The 15112-nt window shown below is 42.5% G+C and overlaps 1 protein-coding gene across 1 annotated transcript in view; it reads left to right on the forward strand.

Annotated features, from left to right (window-relative positions):
- Positions 1 to 15112, forward strand: part of pkd1l2a (polycystic kidney disease 1 like 2a) — a 215554-nt gene that overhangs the window by 163863 nt on the left and 36579 nt on the right. Inside the window, exons 31-36 of the mRNA XM_070896864.1 lie at positions 303 to 519; positions 1615 to 1640; positions 2761 to 2996; positions 4600 to 4798; positions 12145 to 12241; positions 13087 to 13224. Of these exons, the coding sequence (XP_070752965.1) occupies positions 303 to 519; positions 1615 to 1640; positions 2761 to 2996; positions 4600 to 4798; positions 12145 to 12241; positions 13087 to 13224 (913 nt within the window). The remainder of the gene's footprint in view (positions 1 to 302; positions 520 to 1614; positions 1641 to 2760; positions 2997 to 4599; positions 4799 to 12144; positions 12242 to 13086; positions 13225 to 15112) is intronic.

Consider the following 15112-nt stretch of genomic DNA (forward strand, 5'->3'; position numbering starts at 1 on the left):
ATGGAGCCATAACATAAATCTTTAAACGGGGTCTTAAAAACTAAATTGTCATTCAATTATTCAATTTCTTCCTTTTTCGAATAAAACTAATTGAGTTTTATTACTTTAAAAGCAAATAGATCAGTGGTTCATAGACTGGAGACAAAAGCCGAACTGCAATGCCATTGTCAATGTAAAATGAACTTGTTAAAATAACAATAGAAGCAATGGAAATGGCAGAATGGTTATGATGAAATGGAAATAATGTGTTGAAGTGCCTTCAGAATATTTTTCATTGTAGTAAACTCATATTGTACACTTAGGATATCCAGAGGATTGCCAACTCACTAACTAAAACACTGAAGAACCCGCTACCAACACTGGCTAAGGATTTTAAAAAAACAACAGATATCAACAAACTTTTGGCATTAGTTGAAAATATAATCCGGGAACAAAATAACTTGGACCGTGAGTTTTACAATGAGCGTCGTAAGAAAGCGGATACTCTTATTCTCAGCCTGGGATCGGTCAATTTACAAGGTGAGTTTGAAGATCTGCAGTAACAAGATGGCTGAACGTTGAAAGCAGCATAGATTTAAGGGAATCGCAACTGTAATGTTTTTCTGTTAAAGTAATCACAAGATAGATATAGATGAGGGAAGCCACTCTGTTCACTTTAACTCATCCATCCAGATTAAAGAAAACCTGCATTTCCTCCTCCCAGCTTGTCATTTAACTCTCTCTTGAATGAACTAAAGGCTTTTGCCTATACCTTAGGAATGGAATAGGCCATTCAGCCCCTCGATCCTGTTCCATAATGGATTGGCTGCTCGATGACTCCAAGATCATTCCAAGTGCTGATCACTTTTTCAAAGAAGTTCTTCCTGAAATCTATCGTAAAGTCTCCTTTCACCAGTTTTAATCCATTCCCTCTTGTTATAATACCCTGACATAACCTAAACTAGTGCTCTGGATTAATCTCATCCATACTGTTTAGTATTATGTATACTTTTATAAGGTCCCCTCTCAGTCACTGACTGAGGCTAAAGAGCCCCAGTCTTTCTTTGTATCACAATCCTTTTAAACTAGAGATTAACCTCATTGTCAAAATAGCAACCAGCAAGACACTTGGATTTTAATAACCCTTGTCTAAACTTTGCTCTAGGCAGTGTTTTGCAGTGGCTTTACATAAGTTACATATGGCAAAATACAGGCATTGGGATGAAGGAAATAAGTTATTTGCCATTGTTTTTTTTTTCATCTCTTGGGAATGCATGTTATCAGAAATAGACATAACATCCATCAGCTAACCATTTTTGAAGAAGGAAAGAAAAAAAGAACAGGCAAAAAATGAATCCGTTTTGAAGCATAGTCACTGTGTTACGTGTGGAAACACAGCAATCAATTTGCAAACAGCAAGGTCCCACAAACAGCAATGAGATAAATGGCCAGTTAATCTGTTTTGGGTGAAGTTGGTTGGGGCATCAAAGTTGGCCAGGCCATAGAGAAGTTCTCTGCTTTTCTTCACATTGTTCAATGGTATCTTTTACATCTGCCTAAATGGGCAGACATCTCATCCGAAAGTCGGTACATCCAACAAGGCAAAACTTCATCAGTACTGCACTGAAGTGGCAGCCTACATTATGTGCTCAAGTCCTGAAGTGGTGTTGGAACCTACAACCTTCTGGCTCAGGCGAGAGTGCTGCAATTGCACCAAGCTGACACCATTTTAAAATGGTCTCAACTTATGGACAGTGTTTTAACTGGGACATGACTTCAAAGTGTGGAGTAACTGGTAAAAATTATATTTTCTAATCAAATTTCACTGCTGGATCAGATATTCCTCACTACCCTTCTCATTGACATTCATTCCTATTGCTGCTGAAACAGTAAATGCCACTGACAGAATATGTTTCTCTGAAACTACTTCCCACAGACTTTGAGTTACAGTTTGTTTTTAATCTTGCCCACTCATTGGCAGACCTCCCCATTAGGGAACTAGTTTGGATTGATGCCCATCACATTACAAATATTACAGCAGCCTGGATCTAACTACATTGAACTGACTTAATTCCGAGTGCCTGGACGTAATGCCAGTTAAACTACTGGCAGCCTTTTTATAGAGGGTGACCTATGGAAAAATAGGTCGCTTGTCATTTTAATTCTGCGCTCCACTCGAACTCTGATCTCTCCGCCCTCGACCTCCTGCACTGTTCCAATGAAGCTCAATGCAAGCTCAAGTAACAGCACCTCATCTTTCGTTTAGGCACTTTACAACCTTCTGGACTCAACATCGAGTTCAACAATTTCAGACCGTAGCCTCTGCCCCCCTTTTTGTTTCTCTCTTTCTCATGGCAGCTGGTGATGATTCCACCATTTGCACCCCATCTAGACTCAGCTTTTGTCTCTTAACTTGTGCCATTACCATCCCATCATCCTTTTTTTCTCTAAATCACTCCTGCCTTCCACCCTATCACAGACCTTCCCTTTTGTTCTTTCCTCCCTTCCCCCTTTCACTGCCCCTGCACTTCCTTAAGAATCCTTAAAGTTACATCTCTAACTTTTGATGAAGGGTCACAGACCCGAAACGTTAACTCTGTTTCTCTCCAAAGATGCTGCCTGACCCGCTGATATTTCCAACATTTTCTGTTTTTACTTCAGATTCCAGCATCTGCAGTTTTTTCTTTTGTGTGGTAAAATAGACTACGTTCACTTTCCTTTCACCCATGGTTACTAATTCTCTCGTTGCTTTCAGAACACACCACAAGCTCTGACTCTGAGAAGGGTGTGATTGACAAACAGAGGCGCAGTGACTATAATCGCTATCTGTACCTGCAGCTCCAGCATGTGGAGAACGAGCTGGACTTTCTAGGATTGGGCAAGTTCCAGAATCCACAGAGCTACACTCAAGCTGTCCACCAGGTGCAACACATGAAGGACCTTCTGGAAAATGCTATCCTCTGCTCCGGTTCTGTTTCAGAAAGGCAAGAACTTCTTGAATCCCCCAGAAAAGGACAGTGCAGTAACTCTTTAATAATGTGTTGTAATATGAATATTTTTGTGAGATTACCCCCAGGGTGAGACTTGGATCCATTTCCATCGTTGCAGGATTGCTAATTATAATACATTTTTGAAATTTAAAATGGGGACTTTTGGAGACAAAGGGAATAACCTGTTAAATCAAGATTAATCAGGGGCAGTTAGGGATGGGCAATAAATGCTGGCCTTGCCATTGAAGTTCCAAGGCACTTGTAATGTATTTGCTTCATGGGTTCTTTGCTTAAGAATTCATAGCAACACATTGCTATTAAGAACTAGTTGGTTCATTAGAAAAGGTTTAACAATCACACTACACATTACCAGTTCATCCACCAGGCTCACAACTACCTGCCTTATCGTGGATCCTCCGAACCCAACTAGCTGGGGTTTTAATGAGTCTTGTGAACATCATGTGACTGACTAAGCCACTCCCAACTCAACAGCTCTACAACTATTTTAGAGCAAAACAATAAATCAGGTGCCCCTTGAATAAAGGGGCACTAAAACTGACCAATTACCCAATAAAACTTTTTAACAATAAATGGTCAAATTAAAATTTGGTTGCCGGGAGTGATGATGCACTCCAGTCCTTCTCGTGGAAGACCGCGAGTGTACCGTTGGACACCGCGTGCTCCATCTCCAGGGACACCCTGGCTCGAATGTAACCGCGGAAGAGAGGCAGGCAGTTGGGCTGAATGACCCCCTCAACCACCCGCTGCATGGACCAGTTAATGGCCCTCTTGACTATGCCCAGGAGCAGTCCTACGAGGACGCCTTCCGACCTGCCTGCTCCCCTCCGCACATGGTGCCCAAAGATCAGGAGCATGGGACTGAAGTGCAATCAGAATTTGAGGAGCAGCCCTTTCAAATATTGAAAGAGGGGCTGCAACCTCACACATTGAACATACACATGGAACACAGACTCCTCCAGTCCACAGAAATTGCAGGCGGCCTGGGAGTCCTTGAACTGACTTAAAAACTGATTGCACGGGACTGCCAGGCCAAGTCCCCAATAAATAAAGGGAAGACTCCCGCGTAGAGAGCACTCAACTGGGGATCCCCGCCTCCTCCGGGTGGCAAAATGGTGCGCCATGGCGTGTCAACAACAGCTCTACAAACCTGTGAGCATACTCATAGGTGCATTACACCACTTCATTCTAAAAAATGCACAGTGCTTCCCACGGATCTTGCATGTCCTAAGATTTGGTTCATGATATTGCCACTTTGACAATCAAACAAACATGTGAGTCTAGGTAGGGAAACCGTGGAGCATGAATTGTCTCAAGGTGCTCCCACACACCTTTTGGCAGCTAATTCCAGAGCAGCACTCATCAAACCTATTCTGTCTGGGAGGCCTTAAGAAGGGAAAGGGAAAAATCTGAATACATTTTTAAAAAATGTCTTTACAATACAATATTTTCGTTTAACATTCTCATAGTAGAAATCGATTTGTGTAGGAAAGTCACTGGAAAGATTATAGTGGCCCTAGCTTTAGAGGCTGTCAAAATATCTGCAACAAGGTATAACATCTGATTGCTTTTTCTGCAGGTTCTCTTCTACCCCTAGTCTTTCCGGAGACAGCAAAAAGGGACATGGTTCGAAAGGGTTACCCTGGTGGTTTGTCATCATTGGATGGGTCTTGGTTGCAGCCACCAGTGGTGTTTCTGCCTTTTTCACTATGCTCTATGGATTACACTATGGCAAAGACAGTTCTATCAAATGGCTCATCTCCATGGCAATCTCTTTCTTTGAAAGTGTTCTGATTACACAACCTTTAAAGGTAATGTAGTGTCACTGCTAAAGCTGCGTGCTTGAATCTAGTTGCATCATAAAATGTAATGATAATGAAGTGAGACCTGCAGCCAGGGGCCTTTATGAAGAGGTGCACAGCAGCTGTCTGTTTCTTTCAACCAGTTTCAATTCAGTCTACCCTTTCACTGGAAATATTTCTTCATGTTTTGATAGCCAAACTTCAGTGTTAATTTCCAAACAATCATTTTTCCAAGTATCTTGCTGAGTTACCATGGTTAGGGTAAATTACTGAGCATAATTTAAAGGTACATTTGCTTTCCTTTGTATTAATGATTATCAAGGACCAACTATCCATGAATCTTCAGGATTGTTCTGTATTTCCACACTTCCTCCCACCCCACCAAAAAATGTTTGCTAATGTATATATGTGCAAAAATAAAATATGAGTGAAATGGTGAAATTCATTCTGTTAACTTTAGCAAAAAGCTTGCTGAATATCCGTGTTTCATGCTTTTACTCACACCGATTCACAAAACTTTTCGATGCGAAGAATTGAAACCACAAATTTGTTTCTCATTCAATTTGCTGCCCTGATGCAAAAATATGCATTGAATATGCATTCAACCCATCATTTGAAAAGCAACAGTGGATAGAATTACATATCTGTGTATCACTATAGGAATGGGCAATAAATGCTGGCCCCATGAATGAATTAAAAAAAATGAGAAAATTCTGTCCAGTCTGTTGCTTCCACAGACTGTGTATAACTCACTATGTGTCAGGGGGCTAGAATTTCCATCGGGATCATTGCCGCCCGATTCTTAGCGGTATTCCGGCAGTTGTGTCTTTTGACCTGCTGGAATACTGCTGCTACGCACTCCCGCGATTTTCGATGGCCAAGTCTTGGCGGTGGCGGTGTGTGGCGGTAGCGAGCCGGAGCGGGCGGTGACGAAGGGCCTAAAAATCGCCGATCTGCTTGCCTTACTAAAGGCAAGTAGCCCGCCTAGAAACGCGTTTTTTTTTTCTCTGCGCATGCGCAGGAATTCTCCCGCGATTTCAGGGTCAAAGACGACCCAGCCCATGTGCAGAGAACCATCATCATCATCGGCGGTCCCTCGAAATGAGGATGACTTGCTTCCATGCCAAAAAAAAGGACGAGTTCACAGGTGTTTCGAACAAAGAACCCGAACTACATCCTCAAGAGTGGAAGATTTTTTTAACGTGTGGTGGCCGTTGCACACCAGCCACCACACAGGCTTGACAGAGCTAGGTCTTGGTCCAGTGGCAAGGATTACCCAAGACAACTGGAGACCTGCTCTGCTGCACGGACCCAGTGTGCACAGTGTGGGCTGGCCCGTGCTGCCCCTGGGCCCCTGGGCCCCTGGCCCCGAACTCATGGCTGCCCTGGTCACCCACCGAGAGAGTGTTGGACATTTTGAGAGTGCAGAAGTGGGGATTGATTTGAGAGAGAGAAGAGTTATTTAAGATATGTTTATAAAAGGAATTGGAAGATTATTTACAGTATCACTTTTATTATTAATAATAGTACATCATTAAACATAATAATAAATAATTATTTAAATTTAAATATAAAAATCAGTATAAATAAGATGTAAAAACAAGCTATGGAAGTGGAGAGGGAGGTAGGTGGGAGGAGAAGGCCCATTTATTTCTGCGAAGAAGCCCAGGAATCATTGGTCCATGATGTGGAGGCCCACTGGGATCAGCTAACACGGTGTGGGCAAGGGAAACCGCCAACGTCCGCGTATCAGCGGTTATGGCGAGAGATCGCTGAGGCGGTGTCGTCCGTAGCGCCCATGATGCTGGGGCCGAACCAGTGCCGCAAACGATGGAATTACATCGTTGGGTCTGCGAGAGTAAGTAACAACTTTTATCATGCACTGACTACTTATTCTTAAGTAGTGCCATGTTTTATTATGTTGTAAAGCTTGGTTAAATTTTTTATTTACCATCATTGATCTCATTGTGTTAGTCCTCTGTATTTTCATGTGTTCATTATGCAACACTTGCATGTTAACAGAACTTAAATGGTGCACTCGTTGACAAAGGGACTGGGGTTAATTGGGGATGTCTATCTATATATGTATACGTGTATGTATGTGTGTGTTCCGTATTAGTAGCTGTGAAATTAGTTTACATGTATTTTTTGTCACCTTTGCAGAAAAAATTCGCCGGCAATAGGGTGAAGGTCCGCCGAAGACTCTTCAATTAACAGACCTAGAGGAACGCGCTGCAGCGCTGACAGGGGCATATGATCGCACCACCACGTGTGTTGGTGCCGAACCAGTTCTCCCGGAGGGTAAGTCTGCATAATCCCTGGACTGTACTGCAATCATGTAATTCAATGTTATGTCAATATAATGTAGAATGTAATGTAATGCTGGGAGCACGAAATGTTGCTAGTTCTGGCATGAATTTTTGATTCAACACACGCTGCCACTTGGAAAGCAACATACTGTTTAGGATTCAACTTTTGTTATGTCATGTAGTTTCTGTCTACTTTGCTTATGATAGTGTCATGTAATGATTGTCGGTAATATATGTTTGTTCTCCACATAAGCCTGCGCAAAGTGAATTGCTCTCATGTTACTCTGACCCCTCTCCTCCCCTGTCACCAACAATTAATGTTATGTTTTTACAGTTGCACAGGTGGAGCCACCTGCCCCTCCCAGAGAGGAGTCATTGGAGGGAATGAGGAATGAAGAGATGGCGGTGGAAGAGGTGGAAAAGATGGTGATGCAACAGATGGTTGAGGAGCAGGAGGAGAACGCTCCTCAAAGCGTTGTAACAGTGGTGGTGCAGGAGGAGTGAGGGGTGGCGGGACTTGAAGGGTCCTTTATACCTGCAGTCACTGGTTCCTTGTCAGAAACCAACTTTCCCAGATTCCGGCCCGAGGAAGCGGGACCAAGCAGACTACAATGGCGCACACCAACCCCAATGCTGAATACGCAGTGGCTGATCCGCCAAAATGGGAAAGCTGTGCGACAGGCAGATGCTAGCCTGGACATGGCGTGACTGTCCAGGATGAGCATCGACTTGATTCGAGAGCTCCTCCAGGCCATTGCTGGGTTGTCCAAAAACTTTGCGGCTTTAACAGCCCGTCAATCGGAGGACATAGCGGAGCTAATTGCGGCGGTGAAGGAGAACACCCGGACCGCCAATGCCAATGCTATGTAGCAATTGACAGTTGTGGGATATGGCACTCCACCCCAAGATGCCATACCACCAATGGTGACAGCACCTGATCGTCGGGAGGAACTAGTTTCTTCCGACTTTGAAGATGGGTCCTCAGCACCCCCAGCTTCTCCAGAACCCCCAAACATAGCACTGCCATTGTCACCTCCCTCTCAGCAGTCATGCTCGAGGTGCTCTGCTGCACGACGTAGTGGTCCCTATGTGGGCAGGGCCAGGGGCATTGATAGCAGGAGGAGGAGGGGGTCAGGGCCAAGGATCAGGGGGGAATTGGGGAGGAAAGGCATTGGGAAAGGTGGCCACATGTAGAATCATGGGAGGGTGCAGGGGTGGTTTGAGTGTTGTTTTTACTGTTGATGTAGAAAAAAGAAAAGTAAAAGTGGGGGGCAGAGAAACTGAAGGCAAAAATCAAAAAGGGCCACATTACAGCAAAAGTCTAAAGGGATAAAGTGTGTTAAAAAGACAAGCCTGAAGGCTCTGTGCCTCAATGCGAGCAGTATTCATAATAAGGTGGACGAATTAACTGCGCAGGCAGCTATTAACGAATATGATACAATTGGGATTACGGAAATATGGGTCCAGGGTGACCAATGCTGGAAACGCAACACCCAGGGGTATTCAACATTCAGGAAGGATAGACAGAAGGGAAAAGGAGGTGGGGTAGCGTTGCTGGTTAAAGAGGAAATTAACGCAATAGGGAGTAAGGAAGAATATTAGCTTGGATGATGTGAAATCTGTATGGGTAGAGCTGCGGAACACCAAAAGGCAGAAAACACTTGTGGGAGTTGTGTACAGACCACCAAACAGTAGTAATGAGGTTGGGGACAGCATCAAACAAGAAATTAGGGATGCGTGCAATAAAGGTACAGCAGTTATCATGGGCGACTTTAATCTACATGTAGATTGCGGTAACTAAACTGGTAGCAGTACAGTGGAGGAGGATTTCCTGGAGTGTATTAAGGATGGTTTTCCAGACCAATATGTCGAGGAACCAACTAGACTGGGTGATGTATAACGAGAAAGGACTAATTAGCAATCTTGTTGTGCAAGGCCCCTTGGGGAAGAGCAACCATAATATGGTAGAATTCTTTATTAAGATGGAGAGTGACACAGCTAATTCAGAGACTAGGGTCCTGAACTTAAGGAAAGGTAACTTCGAGGGTATGAGATGTGTATTGGCTAGAATAGACTGGTGAATGATATTTAAAGGGTTGACGGTGGAGAGGCAATGGCAAACATTTAAAGATCACATGGATAAACTTCAACAATTGTATATCCCTGTCTGGAGTAAAAATAAAACAGGAAAGTGGCTCAACCGTGGCTAACAAGGGAAATTAGGAATAGTGTTAAATCCAAGGAAGAGGCATATAAATTGGCCAGAAAAAGCAGCAAACCTGAGGACTGGGAGAAATTTAGAATTCAGCAGAGGAGGACAAAGGGTTTAATTAGGAGGGAGAAAATAGAGTATGAGAGGAAGCTTGCTGGGAACATAAAAACTGACTGCAAAAGCTTCTATAGATATGGAAAGAGAAAATAATTAGTGAAGACAAACGTAGGTCCCTTGCAGTCAGAATCAGGTGAATTTATGATGGTGAACAAAGAAATGGCAGACCAATTGAACAAATACTTTTGTTCTGTCTTCACAAAGGAAGACACAAATAAGCTTCCAGAAATTCTAGGGGACTGAGGGTCTAACGAGAAGGAGGAACTGAAGGAAATCCTTATTAGTCAGGAAATTGTGTTAAGGAAATTGATGGGATTGAAGGCCGATAAATCCCCAGGGCCTGATCGTCTCTATTCCAGAGTACTTAAGGAAGTCGCCCTAGAAATAGTGGATGCATTGGTGATCATTTTCCAACAGTCTATCGAATCTAGATCAGTTCCTATGGACTGGAGGGTAGCTAATGTAACACCACTTTTTAAAAAAGGAGCAAGAGAGAAAACGGGGAATTATAGACTGGTTAGCCTGACATCAGTAGTGGGGAAAATGTTGGAATCAATTATTAAAGATGAAATAGCAGCGCATTTGGAAAGCAGTGACAGGATCAGTCCAAGTTAGCATGGATTTATGAAAGGGAAATCATGCTTGACAAATCATCTAGAATTTTTTGAGGATGTAGCTAGTAGAGTGGACAAGGGAGAACCAGTGGATGTGGTGTATTTGGACTTTCAAAAGGCTTTTGACAAGGTCCCACACAAGAGATGGGTATGCGAAATTAGAGCACATGGTATTGGGGATAATGTATTGACGTGGATAGAGAACTGGTTGGCAGACAGGAAGAAGAGAGTCGGGATAAACGGGTCCTTTTCAGAATGGCAGGCAGTGACTAGTGGGGTGCCGCAGGGCTCAGTGCTGGGACCCCAGCTATTTACAATGTGCATCAATGATTTAGATGAAGGAATTGAGTATAATATCTCTAAGTTTGCAGATGACACTAAGCTGGGTAGCGGTGTGAGCTGTGAGGAGGATGCTAAGAGACTGCAGGGTGATTTGGACAGGTTAGGTGAGTGGGCAAATGCATGGCAGATGCAGTATAATGTGGATAAATGTGAGCTTATCCACTTTGGTGGCAAAAACATGAGGGCAGAATATTATCTGAATGGCGGCAGATTAGAAAAAAGGGAGGTACAATGAGACCTGGGTGTCATGGTACATCAGTCATTGATGGTTGGCATGCAGGTGCAGCAGGCGGTGAAGAAGGCAAATGGCATGTTGGCCTTCATAGCTAGGGGATTTGAGTATAGGAGCAGGGATGTCTTACTGCAGCTGTACATGGCCTTCATGAGGCCTCACCTGGAATATTGTGTTCAGTTTTGGTCTCCTAATCTGAGGAAGGACATTCTTGCTATTGAGGGAGTGCAGTGAAGGTTCACCAGACTGATTCCCGGGATGGCAGGACTGACATATGAGCAGAGACTGGATCGACTGGGCCTGTATTCACTGGAGTTTCGAAGAATGAGAGGGTATCTCATAGAAACATATAAAATTCTGATGGGACTGGACAGGTTAGATGCAGGAAGAATGTTCCCGATGTTGGGGGAGTCCAGAACCAGGGGTCACAGTCTAAGGATAAGGGGTAAGCCTTTTAGGACCGAGGTGAGGAGAATCTTCTTTACTCAGAGAGTTGTTAATCTGTGGAATTCTCTACCGCAGAGAGTTGTTGATGCCAGTTCGTTAGATATATTCAAGAAGGAGTTAGATATGGCCCTTACGACTAAAGGGATCAAGGGGTATGGAGAGAAAGCAGGAAAGGAGTACTGAGGTGAATGGTCAGCCATGATCTTATTGAATGGTGGTGCAGGCTCGAAGGGCCGAATGGCCTACTCCTGCACCTATTTTCTATGTTTTCTATGTTGCTGCTGGTTGTTGTTGGTTGTTGTTAATAATGTTTTGTTTTGTATAATTTTCATTCAGAAGAATTATTTTATTTTATTATATTGTTAAAGTTTAATAGAAATTACAACTTTTATAAAGAACACTGATTCAACTAAACCATTCTTGTACTGTGCCTCACTCACTTCTGGAAAATTATAAGTCACCATCAGTATAAGGGTCAGCAATACTGGCATTGAAACTACAGACCCTGCTTGTTTTAAAGCAATTATCCACAATATATTCAAAATCCCTTATTAACCATCCAGAAATCACTCAAAATCAATGAAAATCACTAAAAAATACATTGCCTGCAAATTAATTGAATCTCTTAACTGCAGTGACCCATATTTGTCTTATAATTTAAATTTTCTTGATGTATAGATATAATCTAAACATAGCCATTTCCTACGGGAAAATATGTCCCATATGACAACTTTTAGGTAACACAACTTTCAATGTGTGATTGCCAGTGTCCCTGGTAACTACTGTTTAGGTTTTACTGTTTGCCACATCATGTTTTTAATGCATCTATTAGAAACCAACCCACCAGTGGGGGGAAAAAATCCAAAATACAACAGAAAATGTGGGAAAAATGCAATAGTCAGTGAAAATTTGCTCTAAGAAATGTAGAACACAGCTGATTAAAATTGTGAACACATTGCAATACTTAATCAAAACAAAAGGTTCAATTTGTAACTGGAAATAATATGTAGACAAGAGTAAACATGACTCATATACACTTAGAAATAATATTTTTCTATGAATCTTTTTATTTGCCTTTTTAGGTGCTGGGTTTTGCAGCTTTCTTTGCTCTGGTTTTGAAGAAAGTAGAACAGGAAGATGATGGGGAAAGCCCAATTGACAACTCATTATCTACTTCAGGTGACTTCTCCAACTTAAATGTGTTGCTCGGTCTTATTTTCTTTCCCTTTGAATTCCTACCTATGACCATTGACACTAAAGAGCTGAATATACCAGGCTATACATCCAACACGGAGATCAAATCATAAAAATGGACCTCCAGGCCTTTGTGCTAGAGGGGAAGCTCCATGGATTACACTATGGCAAAGGCAGTACTTGTTTTACGGCAAAGACTTTGGGGCCTGTGGGAGAGGCTGTGTTGTTGGTCAGACGAAACTTTATTAAAAATATGCAAATAACAATTTTTTCCCTCTCTTTCACCGCTCTCACCCCCACCCATCCATCACCGTAAGCTCAACATATAAAATGATTTATGACTAATTCTGTTTCCTGACTTGTTCAAGTAAGTCTCACAAAATCAAGGCTTAAATGTCTCATCCATAATAAATGCCATATATTTTTTAATGTATTCTTTAATTCCAGTGCTTCATGGAGATATATCGTTCACAGGGACATAATCACACCCAAGATTAAAAGGTCAATGTGACCTTCTATACTTTTTTAGTAAAATCAGCGAAAGAAAGAAAATATATACTTCTTATACTGATAACCTTCTTATGTCATTTGGGCATATTTCACCGTTCCTGAACAAACTGGTTGATGGACGGTTTCACAGCAGCTGAGCAGAATTACATTGATATGGTACGGTGGAGTCTGTGGCTTATATCATTGCTGCTGAGGGATGACAGGGCGGAGGTGGGAAGGTATTAGAAGGAGATAATGGGCTTCACAAAGAAGAAAGAAATGTCTTCGAATCTATATTTCCAAGCAGCTACATTCTAATAACTTGTGTTTTTCTGTAGGAGACCCCAGCACTCTGCTTGCAACACGTAGGGACAGCAGCAGCAATATCTATCAGCCGCCACCTCGAAACGAAGTGGAGCATATGAAGAAGAATTCCATTAAAGAGCAGAAAGTATTTGGTTTGATCAGGGAAATACTTGGTAAGCAAATAACGTCTTGAGTGCTATTTGCTCTATCATCCCAACTTTCTCTGGAATGATAAAAAAAAGTCTTGCATTTATATAGCGCCTTTCACTACCATCAGACATCCCAAAGCTCTTTAAAGCCAATGAAGTACTTTTTTTTAAGTGTAGTCACTGTTGTAACGTCGGTTAAGATTGAAATGACAGCAACAAGAAAAGGGACAGATTGACTGGTCTGTGGTAAGTGCATCTTCTGTTTGCAGAGCCTAGCATGGCACTAGAATCCAAGATGTGTAAAGGTCTGTGACTTGCTTGGCTGTGTTGCCAGGGGCCCAGGGGCAGCACGGGCCAGCCAACACTGCGATATGTGTGCGCGCTATGTTTGTGCAGCAGAGCAGGTCTCCAGTCGTCTTGAATAATCCTTGCCACTGGACCAAGCTCGTGTGGTGGCTGGTGTGCAACGGCCACCACATGTTAAAAAAATCCACGCACAGGCATCTTCCACCCTTGAGGATGTAGCTCAGATCCTTCATTCGAAACACCTGTGAACTCATCCTTTTTTTGGCGTGGAAGCAAGTCATCCTCATTTCGAGGGATCGCCTATGATGATGATGATCTTGTCCTCATTAAATCACAGCACTTTGGAGAGTAGAATCCATGGGAAGGAGAATTGTGTAAAAAAAATCAGTTAAGATGTAAATAAACAAGGTGAAAAAAAAAACACTTTTATTATATTCCGAAATTAGTAGTCAAAATACACAGCATCATTAGGCTCAAAGGTTACTCATTTTTTAAAGTGTTAATGTTCACAGCAGCTCTGTCTGGGTTTTCTCAAGCGAAGATTCTTGTTATAGTGTGTGTTCAATCTGATCCTATAATTAATGAAGATGACATGGTTTTATCATGGATTGAGGCAGGAATGCAGAAGTTTTGACTGAGCACTGAACATCTTATGACTCATCCATCACATTGTTTAGTTTCGTACCATACATAGATAATGGAAATTTTAGAAATGGGAAATTACTCAACAAGCCCATTGCATTTGGATAGACCATCCCCACCTACCCATCTTCTTAGCATAACACTCCTGTTCCTCCTGACTCCATAGTAAAGTTGGTTAGGCTGCAGAAAACCAATGAAAACCTGAGCAGAGCAGGCCTGGTGCTTGCCCCACTCACCGCTGAACAATTTCTCCCAGGTGTCTTTAAACAGGCGTTATTTTCCTCATTAACGTATTCAAGCAACCTAACCCCTGTTAGTGAAAATAAATTCACATAGACTCTGGTAAGGTAAGAGAGACAACTTTATTGCTAACAGAGCTCTGGGAGAAGAGTTGAGATCCCGCGACCTGCGAAGCACCTTCTCCCCGAGTGCCTGATGCTGCGGGGTTATAAGCAGTTTACAGAGGGCGGAATTCAATCATTTAAATTCATTTACATACAACCAATCAATCCATATGGCAACGCAATTCATTTACATACAACCAATCATATTGTTGCACAACTTTTTAGTCCTAGTGAAACCTGACAGCATGGTGCGAGTTTGGGGGCCCTTCCTCTGTATCTTCTTTTGTGGTTAGTTATTCTGTTGCAAAGCTTTCTATGAAACAGTGGCCTGCACCTGGCCATGAGTCACTTGTTGCTGCAGAATTTAATCCTGGTACAAAGTTCATTTAGTGAAAAGGCAGATAGTTGGCTTATCCCATCATGCTTTGTTATATCCGAAAATCCATTCCAACACCCCTGTTTTAGTTGGCCACCTGAATCACCTAACAATAGCCCTGATTAATTTAGCAGTCGTTCAATTATACATGGTGCGGGCCGTCACATTGCTAAATTCATCATTGTTGTGCTTGTAATACTCGTAAAAAGGGCAGTGCAATGTTAGGTTTCTCCTCCAACATTAC

Source organism: Pristiophorus japonicus, chromosome 13 (genome assembly GCF_044704955.1).
Source record: "Pristiophorus japonicus isolate sPriJap1 chromosome 13, sPriJap1.hap1, whole genome shotgun sequence".
NCBI classification, from domain to species: domain Eukaryota; kingdom Metazoa; phylum Chordata; class Chondrichthyes; family Pristiophoridae; genus Pristiophorus; species Pristiophorus japonicus.